The sequence below is a fragment of the Halictus rubicundus genome, chromosome 10 (genome assembly GCF_050948215.1).
Source record: "Halictus rubicundus isolate RS-2024b chromosome 10, iyHalRubi1_principal, whole genome shotgun sequence".
Taxonomy (NCBI): Eukaryota; Metazoa; Arthropoda; class Insecta; order Hymenoptera; family Halictidae; genus Halictus; species Halictus rubicundus.
The window spans coordinates 16,557,508-16,577,513 of record NC_135158.1 but is presented as its reverse complement, the minus strand read 5'-3'; the positions used below and the strand labels follow the sequence as shown (position 1 = coordinate 16,577,513).

At 38.8% G+C, this 20,006-nt stretch overlaps 4 protein-coding genes across 5 annotated transcripts; 2 read left to right on the top strand and 2 right to left on the bottom strand.

Moving 5' to 3' along the window:
- Positions 1–793: 793 nt before the first annotated feature.
- On the bottom strand, positions 794–5,085 carry LOC143358397 (uncharacterized). 2 transcript variants are annotated; one of them, XM_076795515.1, is made up of 4 exons: positions 4,886–5,085; positions 3,747–4,097; positions 2,694–2,968; positions 794–2,627 (listed from the first exon to the last, which is right to left on the bottom strand). In XM_076795515.1, the coding sequence occupies exons 2-4, from the start codon at positions 3,827–3,829 to the stop codon at positions 2,017–2,019; spliced, it is 969 nt and encodes a 322-aa protein (XP_076651630.1). In that variant the 5' UTR covers positions 3,830–4,097; positions 4,886–5,085; the 3' UTR covers positions 794–2,016. The 2 variants fall into 2 exon arrangements, with proteins under 2 accessions (XP_076651630.1, XP_076651631.1); XM_076795516.1 differs by lacking the exons at positions 3,747–4,097; positions 4,886–5,085 and adding an exon at positions 3,290–3,468.
- A 342-nt stretch (positions 5,086–5,427) lies between these two features.
- Positions 5,428–6,721, top strand: Rpl26 (ribosomal protein L26). The gene is made up of 4 exons (XM_076795528.1): positions 5,428–5,525; positions 5,806–5,986; positions 6,096–6,236; positions 6,529–6,721. The coding sequence occupies exons 1-4, from the start codon at positions 5,431–5,433 to the stop codon at positions 6,664–6,666; spliced, it is 555 nt and encodes a 184-aa protein (XP_076651643.1). The 5' UTR covers positions 5,428–5,430; the 3' UTR covers positions 6,667–6,721.
- Positions 6,722–6,993: 272 nt separating this feature from the next.
- On the bottom strand, positions 6,994–10,016 carry LOC143358388 (uncharacterized). The gene is made up of 4 exons (XM_076795496.1): positions 7,702–10,016; positions 7,518–7,628; positions 7,273–7,432; positions 6,994–7,180 (listed from the first exon to the last, which is right to left on the bottom strand). Exons 1-4 carry the CDS (start codon positions 9,724–9,726, stop codon positions 7,113–7,115), a joined length of 2,364 nt encoding a protein of 787 aa, XP_076651611.1. The 5' UTR covers positions 9,727–10,016; the 3' UTR covers positions 6,994–7,112.
- A 1,264-nt stretch (positions 10,017–11,280) lies between these two features.
- On the top strand, positions 11,281–19,974 carry Loco (regulator of G protein signaling family member locomotion defects). Its single transcript, XM_076795296.1, has 14 exons — positions 11,281–12,479; positions 12,555–13,166; positions 13,368–14,009; positions 15,823–15,933; positions 15,996–16,220; positions 16,313–16,533; positions 16,635–16,827; positions 17,179–17,388; positions 18,033–18,309; positions 18,477–18,625; positions 18,738–18,821; positions 18,938–19,079; positions 19,167–19,258; positions 19,450–19,974. Exons 1-14 carry the CDS (start codon positions 11,838–11,840, stop codon positions 19,957–19,959), a joined length of 4,110 nt encoding a protein of 1,369 aa, XP_076651411.1. The 5' UTR covers positions 11,281–11,837; the 3' UTR covers positions 19,960–19,974.
- The last annotated feature ends 32 nt before the right edge of the window (positions 19,975–20,006 follow it).

Sequence of the window (20,006 nt, the reverse complement as noted above, 5' to 3'; positions counted from 1 at the left end):
TGCGCAATATTACTCGATGCGAGAGTATCTCGAGTTGCCAGGAGACGATGGCTTGTTCTTCAGATACATACATACACTGTGTAGAAAGTTACCTATACGTATACGTATATGTATATTGTATATTTATTAACATAGATAACCTGTCAAAAGTTTTCTACCTTTCGACATCCACGGCATGCGCGTTTTGCATTTCCAACCAAGTTTCATTCGGAACAAGCTTGTTTAGAAACACATGTATGTATATATATATATACTCCTGTTGGAGTTGCAGGCATAATACACACGAGGTATATAAACCAAAAAGGAAAGTGAAAAAGAAAATAGAAAGAAAAAGAACGGGACCGGCATCTGGAATGGGAATTGGAATGTTTCGTCGCGTCGTAGTCGTTTGCACGAGTTACGTAATCGACATTGGCAAAGTGTAGCAAACCAAGCACGGCCAAAAACTTGGTGATTTCATAAGCATGCCAAAGGGGCACAGGAACGCGTGATACTTCGTCAAACCGGTATCCCGCCTTTTACGTTTTCTGATTGAAGCCCTTAGGCATCGATAAGGTGCCGTCAACCACCACACGTCAGCCACACCTACATACATATATCTTCCTTTATTTCGAGCTACGAGAGACATTTCTTGCTTTCGTGCGTAAATTAAAAAATGATCGATCACGTACGTTGTTGCGAAATCAAATTTGTTGGCAATTTCACATGGTTGCTATAAAAAGAATTAAATTGTTGCAACTACTGCTGTTACCAAGTTACCAGGGGCTGAAATTGGTTTGAGAAAAACACAAGATAAGAATGTTGCCCGCATGGGAAACTCTTGATTTTATTCATTCTTTGGAAAATTTAATACAGTACAGAGGTTGTTGTAGGTTTGCCTGTGATTCGTAACCGCTGTTTCAGACGCTGTTATTATCAACAGTTTGACGAAACAGTCTGACATGGCAATGTGTAACATTTGTTCTTTCCACCATACAAAACTGACGTCCAGATATGTCGTCCAACGCGGTAATATGTATATATACCTATTCATTGACACGGTCGTGGCATACGATTTCCATATTTGGCCTACACGATACGCATTTTTGTTTTTGTTTTTCTTACATTGCTGATACGATAACGGCAATACAAGGTCACTCGATCGATACAACATAACAAAATTATGCCACTTGCATGGACTTATCAAATAGTAGGCTGTTTTATGGATTTTATAATCACTCGTGCTGTACAAGCGTAACGAATAATAATAATAATAATAATAATAATAATAATAATAATAATAATAGTAGTAGTAGTAGTAGTAGTAGTAGTAGTAGTAGTAGTAGTAGTAGTAGTAGTAGGTGTAGTAGTGGTGGTAGCAGTAGTAGTAGTAGTCGTAGTAGTAGTAGTAGTAGCAGTAGTAGTAATAGTGCTAGTAATAATAGTAATAGTAGTAGTAGTAGCAATAATAATAATGATAATAATAATAAATACCATGGGGATCTACGCGATATACATTATTCTTTTTTTTTTCTATCGTATCATTTAAAATTAAATACTAAAATCAAAAAATCAATTAAGGGAGGGAAAGGGATGAATAGTTGATGCCTACTTGTAATGCGAAACGAAAGCGATTGGCCCCACTCGTTGGAAAGTTCGAAAAGAGTTTTCGTCGCACAACCATTTCGTTTCGTTTGTTTATAAGTAATATGCGTGTTGTACAATGTCTATGAACAATCGAAAACGTCTAGCGAGCGACGACGCAAAAACTAAAAGCACTTTAGACAAAGAATAGGTTATTGCAAAATATCAATTACGACAGATGTAAACGGAAGCATAGATTTGTCCCGAGATACGAGTCGCAAAAGTGCACGGCGATGCTTCAACAAGACGGGGTCGAAACAAGTGAAAAGATAAGAGAGAAAAACTGAAACGGCGGATATACATATAGATTCGCTGGATCGCGTGTCGATCTAATAACATTCTAATAGAATCGTATAGGCGAGAAAGAGAAGCATCGGCAAAAAACGTGTTCGTTTACATGGACGTCGGAGACCAAAAATTCATTTCTCTCAATTCGGATGGCTTCGCTTGGAATACGTTCGAGTAGATGGCCGATTTTTCGGCTGTTGACTTTTCGTCGGTTCCTACATACGTAAGATTTTGAGAAGATATAGATTTCTTTCGGCTTAAAAGTCTGGATGGGGGTGGTTGGGGCGACGAGGATGACGCGTCGATGCTCGATTCGTCTTCTTCGTCGATCTTCGGGGTAACGATTTCTCTGGATTGTCCCAATATACTCGCCAGGATCCAACCTCCTTGATATTTTTCTCGGTCAGGGAAGAAAGGGCCTGTAAAGTATCGATTCGAGGGCGTGCGTCGACGTGGTTTCGGTGAACTGTCGGGACTTCCTGCCGGCGAAGCCAACGGGGTGGCTGGCAACGATTTGCTGCCCTTTTTCGGCTGACTTTCGGCCTGTTCGGCCGCGAACGTTTTGTTGAATTTGTTCGACATTATCTGATTCGCTACAAGAACAATCGATTTCCCGCAAAGCGCTGGTTCGCTGTGAAACCCATCGTCTACACCTTGCGACTTGGCTATCGCCTTTCCGATCGGCAATACCTTTGAATTTTGCTTGATCTCGTTCCCTAAAATCAGCAAGAACATCCAGATTTTTCGATTGACGGCGACTCAACGAATATACACTACGATACCTTTGTGAACTGCTGAATTCGGTACAAACGGTTGACACGGTAACGGATGCTTGCTGAAGTCGATCTCCTGATTGCTGCGTCTACTCTCGGGAACAAGCTGTTGCTCAACTTTCGCATTACTCGCCGATGAGCCGATATTTTGTTCACCGAACACTTTATCGATCGGTCGAAATTCTTGCGAAACTGGCAATTCGTTCTGTGCTTTTGGATATCGTATGTAAAAGAAATTATCGTCATGAGATGGCGGGCTGAACGTGCTGTCATCGAAATCGAATCTGCGAAACAGAGAAGGACTGATAGAAAGTATTCGAAAGAAAAATCGGGCTATAAAGGGTTGGTTGCGTAAAGGATACGTGTGAAAATGTGAGTCGAGAGTCGAGAGTCGAGAATCGAGAATCGAGAGTACGACATGCTAAACTCTGCGGCTATCGTTCACGAATCGTACCAGCGGAAACGTCATGTTCGGATTCGTCGGTTTCATTCGATAGATTTTAGACACGAATACGCTACAGCATAGTGTACGTGGCGTGCGTCGCGTGCGTCCCGTACTATCGGCAAACAAACAGACAAGAAAGAAAAAGAGAAAGAAACCTTACTCGATTCTAACTCGATTTTCTAGCATAGAGCAAAGTGAACGGTATGAGCCGCGATACAGAACCACGAGGGCGCATTCGGAGGCGCGAACACAGTTGCGTCTGTCACATCTAAGAATAGCGATCAGCAGTGGCCCGCGCAACTGGCTCTTTAGTCACGATGCCCAAATTTCGCCAGTAAATATTCTCTCTCTCTCTCTCTCTCTCTCTCTCTCTCTCTCCCGATCGTTCAAACACACATACGATAAAAACGCGCGCACTCGCTCCCTTTTTTACTCGTTCGTTCTCTCATTCGAGAATATACAAAATAAGAAAAGAAGTTCGACCTTTTTCTAACTTTTATGGAATGCGATTGTTGCGTCGAGTTTTTTCTATTGGGAGTGTAAACGTAAAACGGTAAAGCACGTAGTAGTATCTCGACTCGTTTGGAACAATCCATTACAGATGGAAAAAAAGGTACCTATTATCGATCCTTCCCTTCATCCATTGCGGTAAAGATAATCCACTGCCGAGTGATCTGTCTTCCGGTCTTGTCGAATCCATTGCTTGGCTATCGAGATTTTCGTTTCTGCGATACGATTTTCACAAGAGGCGCCAATATCCCTTCCCTTTTGGTTACTTTCCTGCTATTTTGTTTTCTGTTGCTTTTTTTGCTCTTTTTTTTCCTGTTTTCTTTTTTCGTTAACTTCTACTTCGACGCATGAGGTTACAATACCGTTAGAATATTTTTCGTAAGAAAGATTTTCTTGAAAGCTAATTTTACAGAACGACTTCTCCCCTAGGAAATCAATCTGCACGCTCTTCTACCGACCTACAACATAAACGAAACGTTGCATACGTACGTACGTACGTACGTACCTTTATATAAGTACGTATTGTATCGAATGAATATGCAAAAGTGTTCGCGTTTGCATATGCGCTTCAGAAGCGGACAACAAATACGATGTTTCCCTGTTCGTCCCGTAGATGGAAACGAATCGTTTTTTCTGGCTCGAATAAACCGAGTGACCCAAAGCGATCGAAGCGTCAAAATTATTCGTATTTGCCGCCTTCTAAAACGCTATGGTTGTCCAGCCATCGTCGCATCGGTCATTCTTTATATTTTCTGTTCTCTTCTTCCTACTGTAAAGCATTTTTCTGTCTGTAAGACTAAGTACCTTGTGATCGTGTTCGCTTAGAGAATTCGCTTGAATTCCCAAATCGATGCGATTCCCCGTAGTTTTGCCCGATTTTTTTAATCGAATTACAATACTATTACGATTCGGAACTGTACGACATTTACCAGGAAAAGAGGAGGAAGAAAAAGAAAAACGAATGGTCGAGAACATAGAAATGAAAAGTCGGACGTGTGGCAAATGAACAACAATTGACCAATAACAACATGAATAAGTGAAAGGTTCGTCGAAGCGCGTTTACTCGAATCGAAAGAAATCTCAACGAAAATATCGCAAACGATTAACAACGTTCAACGTTACGTGTCTCTTCCGATACCGCATAACGTGTAAACAAAAAGCTTTTCTCGTTGCAACTACATACGTACGTACGTATGTACATAGGTACTTACCGTGATACATAGAGGTAAACTGCGCGTATACTTACTCGATTTTTACGATGCGTCGAATACTTCCGTGAAATTAGTAGCCCCATAGTTGCGATATTTTTGCAAGGCTTTGGAAACGGTAACACCGTAACTTTAAAACGACACAGTTGTCCACCGTTCACAGCGAATGACACAAGCTTCGGACATGCATTACGTCGTTTCGTGTTGTGTCAAGGCAAGCGATAAGTTTTTCTCAATGGAAATTTCCTGTTTTCGGCAGAACACTAAAAAAACTAGGACAGTCTAGGGAAAACCAGAAAGGAAACTGTAATATTTATTTGTGTTTATGTGTTACGACATCCTAAAATGACCCTCCTAAAAGAAAAACCAACAAGGCAATTTTTTCGTCTATATTTAAGTGTTCAACAATTTATTATTTAACCTATGGAAGTATATAATATATATATATGTTTTGACTTGTTGACTTTTTCTTGACCAATCGCAATGCGAATTGTATCAACCGTGTGCATAACCAACCAATCGAAACGATGCATCGAATTATCCTATCGCAAGACCGTAGAGTACAATTCATAGATACGTATGTATGCATGTATATAGTTTTCCGGCGCTTGTAGAGGTAGAGACTCGTCTCGTCGTCGAATGTTCTTCCGGTTGTGACCGTGGTGTTAAACGGTTAACGTAAGTTCGCTGAAATCTAAATCGATTCCAATCGAACTTAAACAATCGGTTTTAACGTCATATTTTCTATCGAATCGTATCAATTACTTTCTCGTTTGCGGCTCAATGTATTCTTTTGATATTAAAACGCGGATAATAACAATATTTCCAACAGAGTAGTGGTTATCTAATTCGTACTGTTGTTTTTATCGAAAAAAACCCATGTGATTCCTTTGACGTTTACTAGTATAATTCTAGTGTTACTAATAAACTACAGTGAGCAATTTCTTTGTCTGTACAGGAAACCAGCAACAATGAAGTTCAATCGACTGGTTACCTCTTCGCGCAGAAAAAATAGGAAAAGGCACTTCACAGCACCTTCTCACATTCGTAGAAGGCTTATGTCAGCTCCACTTTCCAAAGAATTACGACAAAAGTACAATGTACGCTCTATGCCGATTCGCAAAGATGACGAAGTGCAGGTATGCTCGCTCGCTTGAATGATAACTGTTAATACGGTTTTCTACTATTTTATTCTGATTCTATCCTATCAAATATATTTCTCTTTTCTTCTTTTCTTTTTGTTTAAAGGTTGTTCGTGGCCACTATAAAGGTCAACAGGTAGGCAAAGTTGTGCAAGTCTACAGGAAAAAATTCGTCATATATATAGAAAGAATACAGCGCGAAAAGATTAATACTGCCAGTGTGTACGTCGGTATCGATCCATCCAAGGTAAACAACTACTTTTAGCTTAATATATTTGATTATAAGTACATGTATGTACATATAACTTCTTATACTTATAACTACTGCTTCGATCGATGATGAATTAAACCATTCACGTAGAACGAGACGATAGGCTAGATAAACAAAACGGTGCTTAGGGTTCTCCTTTGTATCTGTGAGTTTGTCTTGCTTAGTCTTTTTGCTGCAGACAAATTGGCACTGACACGTTCGATGTAATGCAGAAATCTCTACGAGATACGGTGACTGTTGTCATACACGAATTTATTTTTTCTCGCAGACCGTTATTGTAAAACTAAAGATGGATAAAGATCGCAAAAAAATTATCGACAGACGAAGTAAAGGCAGATTGGCTGCTTTAGGTAAAGACAAAGGAAAATATACAGAAGACTCGACTGCTGCCATGGAAACTTCATAAATTCATGTCATCTTTTATCTCTGTATTTCAATAAAAACATTAATATTGAAAATCATATTAGTTTCTTTATAATTTCGTATTGTCCTCGGCATTGTACGGTTAAACCTGGGACAAATCAAATGAAATTTGATATTTCAGGAAACCGGAATACCCCTTGAGAAATAATTGGAAACTTTCTTCGTCATCTTAACAATCGTTGCTAGACGAAAAAGTCAAACGCTCAACATTAGTAACAGTTCGTAGAAGAGAAGTCGTGAAAACTAACTTTCGTCGAATTTAATAGGAGATTGACACAGTTTCCTTTTGTTCGCCTTTGCCAACAATACGTACATACATATTCGTGTTTTAATTTTTAAAAAAGTCAATTGTAGTGTTAGTTTTATACATATTACTTTATTAAAGCTAAATTGGTATCCGTTTTACGCTGGTGTCATTGGTATGGTTCGTTATTTCTTTGACGTTGTTTTCACTATTTTTTCATATGCAACGAATCTTTTCATCGGTGTAATAGTAACTGGAAAGACAAATAAATGTAGCAAATAACACGAATCTTCAGAGTGTAGGGCAAACAAAGAGATTAGGCAACTTATCTAATATCCTACCTACCAGCTTTGTAGTTTGTACAAGATTCTCCAGTGTCCCCAGCGCTGAAGACACAAGACATGTGATTTATATCATTCATTTCAATTTTATATTTATGTTTTCCAAGTTTTAGCTTATTTTCTGTTAGAATAAATTTCCTTCCCAATAGTTCAGTTTCAACTACCTAAATATAAAAAAGAATCCTGTATGAAACATATGTAATTTTCTCTTTTTTCCTGGCATATGGGTATCGTGTAAGTATAACTTACCATAGAAGGAACATCTATTAGAAAAACATTGTTTTCTTGTAGATCTTTTAGCGTAACAGAAGGTAAGGTAGTTTCGATTACCAAGTTTTCCTCGTTCATTAATTCCTGTAACTGTAAAGAGAAGATTTTGAAAAAAAGAAATGCTGTGAAGTGACATGATATAATGTTAATTTTTATTTTGTACATTGTGCGGTCTATTTTGTATCGCTGAATTCTTGATTGATGTTTGTGTTGCAGTTTCATCAGTTTTTGAAATTCTTTCGGTCTCGTGATTTTGTTGGAACAATCTTTCCTGTTTTGTACTCTCTTTGGCACTATCGTTTTCATTACCCGAGCAATGTACACTCTGTTTGGAAGTGTTCTGCGTATTTGTTTTATACTGGTCTGTCAACGACGAATATGTTTCTGTCTCACCGGAGCAGTGCAACGTATCTTTGTAGTTGTTACCGTTGGTTTTTGCTACAGATTCGTTATTGTCAGTATATGTTTCTCTCAAACAAATATTCTTTTCTTTTCTATTATTTCCGAATGTATAATTTTCATCTGTTTTCAATTTCTTACTGTTTTGTAGAGAAGATACGTGTTTGAAACCCATGTTTTCGTCTTCGTTGTCCGACGAATCGGAAGGTTCTTTCGACCTTTTGAATAACTTGTCTCTCATATTTTCTGTGTTACAATACTCGTTGTCATCTTCGCTAAGACTAGATTCGCTATCTGCAGTCAGGTTTAACCTTTTCATTTGTTGTAATCGTCTTTTGGACAAAGGTGACATGCTATCTTCAGCATTGTGCGTACTGTTCACAGGATCCGTTGCTTTGCAACTAATATGATCATCGTTGATATTTGATTCCAAACATTTATCCGATAACAAAGCATTGTCCGATATAATTCTGTATTTGTTTTTAATAACTTTCGTGCAAGTAACTTTTGGCTGCAATTTTACTTTTTGTAATTTATTTTCTTCCTTTTTTTCACTATTTGTATCATCATTTGTAAAGAGTGCTGTACATTGAGAATCTATGGTATCCGATGTATCATGAATATCGGATAATAAGTTGTCGGTATTTGATAAGGTCATTTCAATCGTGGAGACATTTTTACGATCGACTACAGGTGACATTAGGTTTACATTTTTACAGGTCTCTGGCATTTTTTTCTTTTTCTTCGCATTGACTGTTTTTCCATTAACATGGAATTCTTCTTCCGTATCTTCGTCGATACCAGAATCCTTGGGTTGATTTGTATTGCCATTGAATGGAGGTTGCATTTGCGAAGACTCGCTACTTTTGCTTTCGTCTGCAGATTCTTCTTGGACATTTACATGTTCGATCTTCAGCGTAGAATAACTTTCTTCGACACGTGCCTCTACATTTGCAGAAAGTTCGTCAACACATTGAACCACGGTCTCTTGATTTAATAAAGATATTAAGTCTTTTTTTATACCATTTAATTTTTCTTTACTTTCGAGCCTTTTAGAACAGTTATTTTTATTCAACTTTTTATAGGCATCATTGCCAATATTAATTTCTCCTTCCATCGACTTTGTGCAATTCTTATTTGTTTCCTGTTTTTTGTTAATGCCATAGGTTTTTTTATCGGTCCTATTACATGTCTCTTGAACCGATGACATTGTATCCGTTTTACAAGCGATCTTACTAGAACTACTCGCAGAAGATTCATGATTATTAGTTTCATTTGGTTTATGTGGTTTGCTCTTTTGAATATTCTGTTTTGGAGAACAAGTTGGTTTTACATTTCTCTTCTTAACAATATCTTGCCAACCTAAATTTACAGAATTGGGACATTTATCCTTGGATTGTCGAGCATTTGATCTTTGATTTATATTGCCTGATGTATTATAGTCGCTAACACCAAGTTCTGCTTCATCTGTATACGTAGTCGCACTATCTGTCATATAATCTGTTAAAGGCAGATCGGATTTATACAAAACATTACAATCATTGTCTGAGGAACTATTATAACCGTCGGTATCATTGTCATCTGAGAAATTCCGAAGAATAGACGTTTTAATTTGAATATACTGTCTGTAGGTTTTTAAATTATGGTAATGTTTAATCGCAGTATTCATAACCTTCGTTCGACGACATAATCTTCTAGACGGTGTCAATTTGTGTACAAAAGAAAGATCTACCATTCTTTTCGTTACTGTATTTGACACTGTTTGCCAACTAATTTCATCGGAATCCATTTTGAAATTAATTTCAGAAAATTAATTTCAGAGGCAATGTTTTCTATACTTTGTAAGAAGTCTAACCTAACTTGTGGTTGAAAAAAGTATTCTCGTCAATGAGCAATGTTCGAGGTAAACAGTAATTCATGTATAAAGAAAACACACAAGCATGCACGTCAATATGTAACAGTTTACAATGTCCCATAAATGTAACATACAAAGTAAAAATATAAGTGTATAGAAAACTCGCATAAACGTTGTCTACATTTTCAAACACGCTGAAAGATATACATGTACTACATATAGGTTGCACATGACATATAATTTGTAAGAAGAGCGCTTGGAAGAAATCACTACAACAGCAATGTTTAACTGTTCGGTACAGAATTTTCATTATATACTGTGTTATTATTATTTTCTTTTCGAAAATATTTTCGCCTACCTATGCTAAATAAAAAATGGTGAATGTTCAAATTGTGTACTGTGTTTACCACCAGAGAGGATATACTCTCTGATATTATACATTATATATATAAGTTATTTAAAAATAGTACCTATATCAATAGTACAATATATAATATTGTAGGGAGTTTGGCGCTAGTGTCGCTATTCCCTAGGCCGCGCCTAGGGAGAGCACAGACAGGGAGTTGGCAGTCCTACTCCCAACGGTCGCTCGCAGTTGAGTCCACCTTAGTCCACAGTCCATCTGAGTCGTACGTCTGAGGTACGACTGAGTCCACTGAGGCGTTCCTCGCCGGTTATTCTTTGTTGTTATACTCTTCCAGTCGTACGAAACGGGACACGAAACGTACCTCGTCGTATATATACATATTCTCTGGTGTACTGTTACGTCAGACGCATCTCTAGCCAATGAATAAAGTGTTTACATTCTTATTCTCGTTGAACTACAAATCAAGTGATTTCTTAACATCCTGACCACGTGGTTCCATAAAAATGTAGAGTAGACAACATTCTTCGATACCTTCCCCGAAGCTTCGTAAATCCTCCGGGAATGTAAACTCCTACAATATCTATATACAATTAAATCGAAATTAAACAAGGCGCAACTACATCGACCAATAACAGCGATCGAAGATACTATACCGTATATATACGGTGTACACACTTGTCATATTAATAAACATCCGCACGCATATTCCATTCAACTAATATGAACTAAAGTGACTATAAAATAGAAAAATGATACATATAAATGAGAAGGAATTATGTCTGTGAAATGTATAAAGTTTAGTTTAAATTTCTTCCAACGCTATAGACAGTGTAGAAAAGATTTTAGTTATGTAGGTGTAAAATTTATCAGAAAATTTCAATGTGAAAGTATTGTGAAAGAATAGAAGGATTAATTTTGTTTCGATAAATATACTTGGAAAGATTAATTGTGGGAGGTACATGCGTCTTCACATAATCGAGGGAAAATGATGAAAAAGAAATATTTCACAAAATTATTATGATTGTTGCCAGCTTATCGACATACAAAGATTGAGTTTGTATCATTTAAATGTATACCGGAAGTGTGAGATATATATGTGTTAGAAATATATATATATATACATGACAATGATGCAAACGAAAGAAAGGCAAAAGTGGAGGGAGTGAAAGGATGGAAGCAGAAGAAAAAGAATAAAGTGACTATCAAAACATTTTACAATTGCTTTGACTTGTTAGGTGCACGAGATAATTGACCAGTGATATATTTTAAACTGAAAATTCTTGAAAATCGTTCAATGGTAGGATAGTGTTCGAAAATATGTTTTGTACATAGTTGTGTAATGTTAACGATATATATGTAGCGAGTACAAGAAAGAGGTGCAAGAATGCAGAAAGAACGCCGCCGCGATTCATGGTGTAAACGGACTGTACAAGGAATATTTTCCATCGAATTTGACGATCGATGATGATGAATATTCTCGATGTTTCAGCGAAAAATAAAAGTGATTTGATTTTGAAATATTTGATTCCCTTGTTAGAAAGCAGAAAGGATTGATCGGACGGACCGGATACAAGCAAAGACGGTTCGACGAGATATACTTTTTCGTTTGTGAAAGTGTTGGTTCAATGCTAATTTTATCGGTAGATTCGGTGAATATTAATGAAAATAAAACTCAAGAATGCATCAAAACCGAAGGAAGAAAAAGCGAGTGAATTATGGCGTAAGGACAGTGGAGGTATTCCGCGGCTCGAAGGGGTTCGGTTTTACGATCTCGGGACAGCAACCTTGTATTTTGAGTTGCATCGTTCCAGGAAGTCCAGCTGAAAATGCAGGATTACGAGCTGGCGATTATTTAGTATCGGTGAATGGTCACAATGTCAGTAAAGTGCCCCACGACGATGTCGTACAGCTTATCGGTCGTTCCAAAGGTATTCTAAGGTTACAAATTGCTGAAAATTATTATTCTGATTCTTCGGACGAAGAAGGTGTTGCAACGGTACGCTGCAGGCCGAAATATACGCATAAACCACGTACGAGTAACATGGGAGCGCTGCAATTACAATGTAGAGTAGCCAAAGTTGTAAGAGATTTACAAAGCGGCGTTATGTTCGACACAACGGACAGAACATTGACCGAATTACAAATCCAAGAAAATTACAACAGTATACAGTATCGTTGGGATATGTCTAGTCCTCTTCCGCCGCCGCCGCCACCAACTTCGCATAAAAGAGACTCTGAGAAAATAGTGCATAGAACGGTAGTTGGTTACCTGGGAACAATAGATATTCCGAACCAATTGCATCCTTCTTGTATGATGCAGGTAACACGAGCATGTAAAAGAATGAGAATCGTTGGTGGAGTTTAGAGTGTCATTGAAATATATTTATCTTTTCAGGTTTTAAAGAAATGCATTAAGCGCTTGAAAGCGGAGAAAAGAAATCCTACTACGGTGCTATTAACTATACACGTGGCGAATATAAAGCTTACCAATTCGGATAATCATGTTATAGCAGAATATCCATCTTATAGAATAATATTTTGCAATTCTTTTTCCGAACAGGATAAACAGTATTTCGGTATACTGACAAAATCGGTTAAGGATAAAGAAAATATTGTTTCAAATTCGTGTCATGTTTTCACAATTTATTATAAATTGATAGATCACGCCGTACATTCCAGCGCGTGTAATATATTTGGCTTCACGTGTACCAAAACGTCCGAATTGAATGTTTGTCAAGAATTTCCTGACAGTTGCAATAGTCTCATCGGAGCGATACAAACTTTATATATATCTGATTCGACGAGCGCGGATGCAAACTCGTACAGTGAAATACGCAGGCATCAAGATGCTTCCTCTCCGCAGCCGAGTAACATAAGTACTTCTACGGCGCACTCGAGTAACAGCGATTCTGGAATTGGATTCAAAGATGATTGCACTAGCCGTTTGGATAAAAATAACGTGCAAGATGTTGCCCGAAGGAGGTGCTACCCTACTTCAGAGTACAAGGTACACCGATAACAACTATCTACGCGAATTATAAAAATTCTTTCTACTCGTTCGGAGCTGGAGATTGCAAAGGAAATCATAATTAAATTACAGCAACGCGCGTATTAATATAGTATCTGCAAATAAATAAATAAATTATTGAATTATTACGATAACCTGCAAAGAACAATGGCGCTCAGAATGAATATAATGTATTTTCAGGACGCGTGTGCACATCCGCCAAAAACGTACGGTAACGCGGCCATTGACTTTAGATTGACTGTTCGAGCTGTATCGAACGCATGCCAGACTGAAAGAAACGAATCGGACGCGTGTCAAAATAATACGAAATTATCTCATGAAAGTGTCGTCTTCGATGATTTTTGCAACGGAATAAGTGTGTGCACGGCATCGGTTGAAGATCACGAGGCACACTCCGACTTACAAAAGGAACCGAAGAGGGGGAATTTGCCCACCTGCCCGCTACCATCTGCTTCTACCGTGAAGCAGGGGTTGGTTAGTTCGTCCGTTGGTTCGCTCGCATCCGTTTGTACCGCCGCGATGCTGCATGGCATAGAAGATCGTGTCGAACCGTGCGACAATCCTATATTCGAATCGAACACGTTACTCGCAATTACGCAATTAACAGAATCTACAGAAACGGATAATCGGGATAAATTTAGTCCAAAAGTATTTTCTGCTATCTCGAAATCTTTAGTGCATAGTTTTGAAGATCTTAAAGCAACTATGGATTATGCTCGACCCCTGTGCCAAAGTTATTCGGACAAGTCGGATAATTCAAGACCGTGGGGAAGTTTACAAGAGATTCGAAACATCGGAAACTGCGTGCAGGATACCTGTTTGGTAAGGTTTTATTTCATCATTTGTTTCTCGACAACGCGTATTACTTTACGATACGGTCCGTTCATTTCTAAATGATTGATCGGTATACACGATACAAGTGTATCCGAATAAAATGAACAATTACTGAAAAAGATAGAAAAACAATGAAAGATAAAATTAAAAGCTTGATTGTGCACGTATATGCATACATGTTGAAGGAACTATATAAAAAGTGAATATAAAATTTGAACATTCCTACAATTAAATATAGTACTATCGACGGATGAACAAACAAACCGACAGACGGACAGACTAACTGATTGACTGACTGACTGACCGACCGACCGACCGACCGAGAGAGATCAACCAACCGACTGAGTAAAAGTGGAAGGGGAAGAGAGCGAGCGAAAAGCAGTAACTGAGAGAGAGCGAGGGGGCGGGGGAGAGAGGGAGAAGGAAATGAAGTTCGAACGAATACATGCTCGTGGCAGTGTGCACATGAGAGTGACATGTTAAGCTCGAAATGAACGTGACGTTGATCGTAATGCTTACGATAGCGTTAAACAATGTGCGATGAAATTAAAATTTGCTACTTTGAGATTCCCATTGATTGTGCTAGGTTTGGTCGATAGCAAGTTGATTGGTCGATAGTGTCGGTCGGTTAGTGGTCATTGCGTTTCGCTGATGAGCACTGCTCGGAGAGCGCCGTGTGTGGAATCACAATTGTCAACGGTGCACCGGTGCAGCTGGGCGGAGCCCTTATTAACACGGATTCGGGGCAATGTTTTCTATGGAAATAATTCGAGGAAATCACGCCTCGTAAGCCAATCGTTTCGATATAAATAATTTGTTAGCTTTTTCCTCGATAAATGGGATCGTGCCGCGGCTATACAAAGGAATACGATCTTCGGTCACGACATGGACACCGAGGTGAAATCGGTACGTGGGGTTCTAGACGACGGTCGATATAGTTTCATCATACATAGTAGACATGTACTTGTTTCGTTTCGTTTCGTTTCTTTTCTTTTTTTTTTTTCTTTTCTTTTCTTTGTTTGACTAACGAATTCGTGGCCAACAAGCACGAAACAGAGCCATTTCATGTGTCTTTTCCATTCAATTATTATGAGCTAGCAGAATGAATTTCGGGAGAAGTAGGAATTATAAAATCGATTCGACGCATCGATCGCTCTGCCCATACGATATCATTCCAAGAATTTTCGATGACTTTCCGTTCCTTGAATCATGGCGTAATATTCCGTTTATTTCCGTCTGTTGTTGACTTGTCGCGACAACTCGTTGTCACTATTCGATCCTCGAATATCTATGTACTTATGTACACGGTCGTGCAGCGTATGTTGTCGAAGAAAACCTATGTATCAAGTTGTTTGTTACGGTGTATCGCGTGTGCTACTCCTCATTCCCACGCTCTGTTTCTACCTCTCTCTTTATACGCTTCGACTCGTAAGTTTGCTCGCGCGTACGTACGATTCGAATGAAATCGAATGAAATCTGCATCACCGTGTTTATTGGAAGCGTGTATTTACGTATATGTAGTGTCGATATTAAGTGTGTGTGTGTGTGTGTATGTGTGTATATATATATATGCATGCACACGCATCTGAAGAATTTGGAAATAGAAAATTGAAAATTCCGAGAAAATTTGATTGTCATCCGTTTAATAAATTCGTACTTGATCACAGTTTGAAGTTTTCAAATAAGAGTTCTGACGATGTAATCGCGCAACCGCTCGATTGTTCCCCTTTACGACTTGTTAACTCGTAGTTAACGACGTTGATCAGCAAGGTAAAATTTTTTAATATTTCTTTGATCGTAGCACGGTAGTACGGAATTGTGCGACAAAAACACCGATTACAAAGGTATACATGCATGGGCTAACGGTTTCGAGAAATTATTGGAAGATCCAAAAGGGTTGCAAACATTTGCGGTAAGTACATAATATCTTCATTGGTAGCAATGCAATATCCTGTATTTATCCTTCTTTTAAAGGAATTTCTAAAGAAGGAGTTCAGTCATGAAAACATTTATTTCTGGGCTGCCTGCGAGAGATACAAAGACACCAGAGACTTTGTCACACGGCGCAAGTTGGCCAGTCAAATCTATCAACGTCATTTGTCGAACACAGCCTCCGAACCTGTAAACGTCGATAGTCATGCCACAGGACAAATAACCGTAGAGCTTCTTGGCGAAGCTCCTGCCGACTTATTTTTGCAGGCAAGTGCTCGTTGTTGCTCGTGTTATCCGTGCCTTGTTCTTTCGCTTTCGTCAGACCAAATGGACACGGTAGTTCTGATTTTTGTTATTAGGCTCAAAAGCAAGTCTTCAATTTGATGAAATTCGATAGTTATCCAAGGTTTTTGAGATCGGACCTGTACCGTCGTTGTATGGAAACAGGATGTACCGTAGTTGGCATAGAGGACTGCGATTTAAGTCTGACTAATTCGCCTAGCGTGAAATTGAAAAAGAGCCACTCGGATGCTGAAGATCGTTGCAGAAAATCCATTCTTCCGTGGAATAGAAAAAACAGGTAACTATCTTGTAGCACAAAGATGCGTAAAGAAGCATGTTATATATCATATTTTTTTTCTTCTTTTTTTTTTTTGTTTACTCTTTGTGTTCTTTCTGTAGATCGAAATCAAAAGATCGCGGGGAGACTGAATACAGTAAAACCCCTAGCAGAAGCGAAACTATTTATAAGAGCTTCACGACTATGAAGAGAGAATCCGAAGGTAATAACAACGACGACAGTATTTCTATATCTAGTAGCAGGTCCTCGTTAGCGTCTTGGGATTTGGCATTGAGACAATCGTTTCACAAACATGTAAGTAGTCTTGTACATTGTACCAACTGCGAATTGAACGCAAACGGTTATTTGATAGAACAGTGGTGTACTTATTAGTTAAATAACATACGTTACGTGTGAGTTTATTGTAATAGAATTTGTTTTACGATGCGTTGAGAAAGAGAATTTCCTACTTTGATACTGTACCAACTACAAGAGTGTTTTTTGATAATTGTTTGCGAGAATCGTATTATAAAAGCACGAGTAGAAAATTGTTGTTGAAACAAAACGATAAATAAATACAACGGATGACACATAATGTGTAATAGATTAATTAAATGAATGTTTTTTTTTTCGAATCTACAAAATTGCTGTATGTATGACTTGTAGTCTTTATCGTCCTACGAAGGACAATCGAACGAATCGAAAGAAGTTCGTACCAAATGTACCGGTTTGTGTCGGGTAATATTACCCGACGGATCGACTACGGTTGTGCCAACTAGCCAAACGGAGAGTATTAAAGATGTGGTTACACGCCTCCTTGATAAAAGAGCTCTTCGATACTCTAACTATGATGTTCTAATCCTAGCCACAGACGAGGTTTGTGTTCTCTCGTATTTATTTAACGCATCTTTTGAAAATCTACTGATTTGCTGTTTCTAACTAACAAGAGCGATGTGTGTGTGTGTGTGTGTGTGTGTCTCTCTTTCTCTCTCTCTCTCTCTCTCTCTCTCTCTCTCTCTCTAACTCTCTCGCATACACACATTCATTCTCCTTTCCATCTTTTTCTCTCTTTCTCTCGAGTCCACGCTAGTACCGGGACGTGCTTTGCTATTTTCGAAAACTTTCCTAATTTTCCAGACACGTTTCTACCACCTAACGGTGTTTTTCCTACTGTTCGTCAAGTACTTGGTGCTCGATGTCTGACAATAATAGCATTTTGGTAAGGTATACGTGTATGTAAGAAGAATGTGTGATTAAATGTTGCGAGTAGGGCGCGTTCGATTTTTTTGTTTTGTTATCGTAAAAGTATCGAAACGTGCATGCGTTTTTTCGACACTGCTTTTGTAGTTGCGCACTCGTGTGTATGAAAATACTTGTGTACTCGTTTACTTGTCTATATGATACGAAAACAGTTGTAACTCGGGATGTCTACGGCTTTTGATTGACAAGAAATCGTTACAAAGGATTTGTTGCGTTAACGATGCTTTACGTTACGTTTGTTCTTTGTTCTATACTTTCAGACGATAGAAGCAAAATGTCCATCGTCTGTACTGGCCGGCCAAGAAGTGGAGGTTGTACCAACGAAAATATTGAAAGTAGATTTACCTTCGCGACGCGTAATAACTGTGATTGCGCATAAAGGTAGAACCCTCAAAGAAGTGTTAAAACCGCTTTTAAACAAGTACGGTTTTAATTTAAGTACAATCACCGTGTGGAGCGATAATCACTGTGTTTCCATGGATATGCCAGCTATCGATGCTCCGCCCAGATTGACGTTGACGAATGTCAAAGGTGAAGGTAAAACCGAAAAAGCTTTTCCATAACTATTATTATTATTTCCATTTCTATTTAATGTGTGGTATGTATATATTTTACATGTGCAATGCATACGCATACGAATACGAATACGTATACGCATACGCACATGCATATGCATACGTAATGTGTGTACGTGTGTATAATAGATTCTCGGCACGAGTTGCATACGGTGAAATGTACGCACGATGCGCCGTTCGCTCAACCGACGTTGGATGAAATCACCAACAGAGTCTTCGAGGAATTGTTGGTTGGGAAAGGTGCGAGCAAGTATCAGTACAACGAAGGCTCGTGCAAGGTAATGGAAGTAATTGTCGAGATTCTTGAAATTCTTGAAAAGAACCTTGTTTGATTGTGTGTGTTTGTTTTTTGGCTTCTCTCTGATCGAGTTGTTTATGTTGTACAAGCAGTCGGACGATCAACGCTCCGAGGGTTCCTCGATCTTACCTAGTAAATTTTTTCTTCGCGATTCTACGATGCACGGAAAGAAAAAGGTACGAACCGGATGCTTTATGCGTCTTACACCGATATACGTATACATATAGTACAGCTCGATAGTATTGGGTCTTGTATCGATTACTTCTTTGACCCTTTGTTATGTCTGCTAAAGGGAAAGTCAAAGTGTAGCACGAGCGAGAAAGGAAACGCAAATGATTACACATCCGAAGAAACTGTCAAGTCCCATCCTCCTTTAATAGCGAAATGGCGGAACGGCGTTAAATTGCAATTGCCGGGAAAATTTGACGGCGAAGGTGAGGATCGTGGAAGCCGTAACACTATCTTCTGTATATGTTGATAATCGTTGGACTACACGGATACATCGTCGTTGTTTTTCACAGATCTGTACGAAGGTTTGAAACGAGCTCAGAGATCCAGATTGGAAGATCAAAGAGGAACGGAGATCAATTTTGAGTTGCCAGATTTTTTAAAGGTAAACGGATAAAAGCATATTCTCTGAGATATACTCGTATTGATACGTATCTACCGTATATATCCGATGGTACGAGATTTTGTGCATTTCCGCGTGCGGACATCTCGTTGCGTTTTTACGTTTATATATGTTACGTTGAAACTTTGATCACGCTACGTTTCGACCCTTAAAGCTATGAAATTACTGATCAGAACAAGGAAAATGGTAAGCCGGCGGATCGCTGCAACAAGGTTCGCAGACATAGGATAATTTGTGCCAGTTCCTCCGAAGCGAATTCCAAGTTTTATGGGTCGATGAGTGAACGGGAAAGTTGCGAAGGACAGAATCAAGAGACGGTAGTAGCATCCTCGAAAAACGGAAATTTCAAGGAAGAAATGGCTGTATCGACGACTGGAAAAGAATCTCGAAGTAAGCCCGAGGACGGTTCGATGGCATTGGACACGACGACCTTAACGGACGGGGATCGGCTCGTTCTAGAGAACGGATCCGCCGCTCGGACAGCCGTCTTGAGTTCCTTCGACGTGCGAGCTTTGTCGAGCATCAAATCTCCGAAACCTCCTCCTCTTCCTCCAAAACCGAAAAATCTTGTTCCAAATGCTACTAAATCTGCTGGGTATGTCTTGTCCTCGAAATCTTTACCAAAGCCTACTCGAACAGTTCCCCTTGGCCCGACCGAATTAAGTCGGAAAAATATTTTTTAACGCGTTCGAAAGCACTACACTGCACATATTTTACCCTTTCCTTTCAC

Coding starts and splice junctions, on each gene's coding strand:
- Rpl26 (XM_076795528.1), top strand. CDS start 5,431: ATGCATGTATATAGTTTTCCGGCGCTTGTAGAGGTAGAGACTCGTCTC. Junction 5,526..5,805: donor CGTGGTGTTAAACGGTTAAC/GTAAGTTCGCTG, acceptor TTGTCTGTACAG/GAAACCAGCAACAATGAAGT. Junction 5,987..6,095: donor GCAAAGATGACGAAGTGCAG/GTATGCTCGCTC, acceptor TTTTGTTTAAAG/GTTGTTCGTGGCCACTATAA.
- Loco (XM_076795296.1), top strand. CDS start 11,838: ATGCATCAAAACCGAAGGAAGAAAAAGCGAGTGAATTATGGCGTAAGG. Junction 12,480..12,554: donor ATCCTTCTTGTATGATGCAG/GTAACACGAGCA, acceptor TTATCTTTTCAG/GTTTTAAAGAAATGCATTAA. Junction 19,080..19,166: donor GGGAAAATTTGACGGCGAAG/GTGAGGATCGTG, acceptor TGTTTTTCACAG/ATCTGTACGAAGGTTTGAAA.
- LOC143358397 (XM_076795515.1), bottom strand. CDS start 3,829: ATGGATTCGACAAGACCGGAAGACAGATCACTCGGCAGTGGATTATCT. Junction 2,969..3,746: donor AAGGGAAGGATCGATAATAG/GTACCTTTTTTT, acceptor TCTGTTTCGCAG/ATTCGATTTCGATGACAGCA. Junction 2,628..2,693: donor GAATTCAGCAGTTCACAAAG/GTATCGTAGTGT, acceptor TGCTGATTTTAG/GGAACGAGATCAAGCAAAAT.
- LOC143358388 (XM_076795496.1), bottom strand. CDS start 9,726: ATGGATTCCGATGAAATTAGTTGGCAAACAGTGTCAAATACAGTAACG. Junction 7,629..7,701: donor TACAAAATAGACCGCACAAT/GTACAAAATAAA, acceptor TTCTCTTTACAG/TTACAGGAATTAATGAACGA. Junction 7,433..7,517: donor TAATAGATGTTCCTTCTATG/GTAAGTTATACT, acceptor TTTTATATTTAG/GTAGTTGAAACTGAACTATT.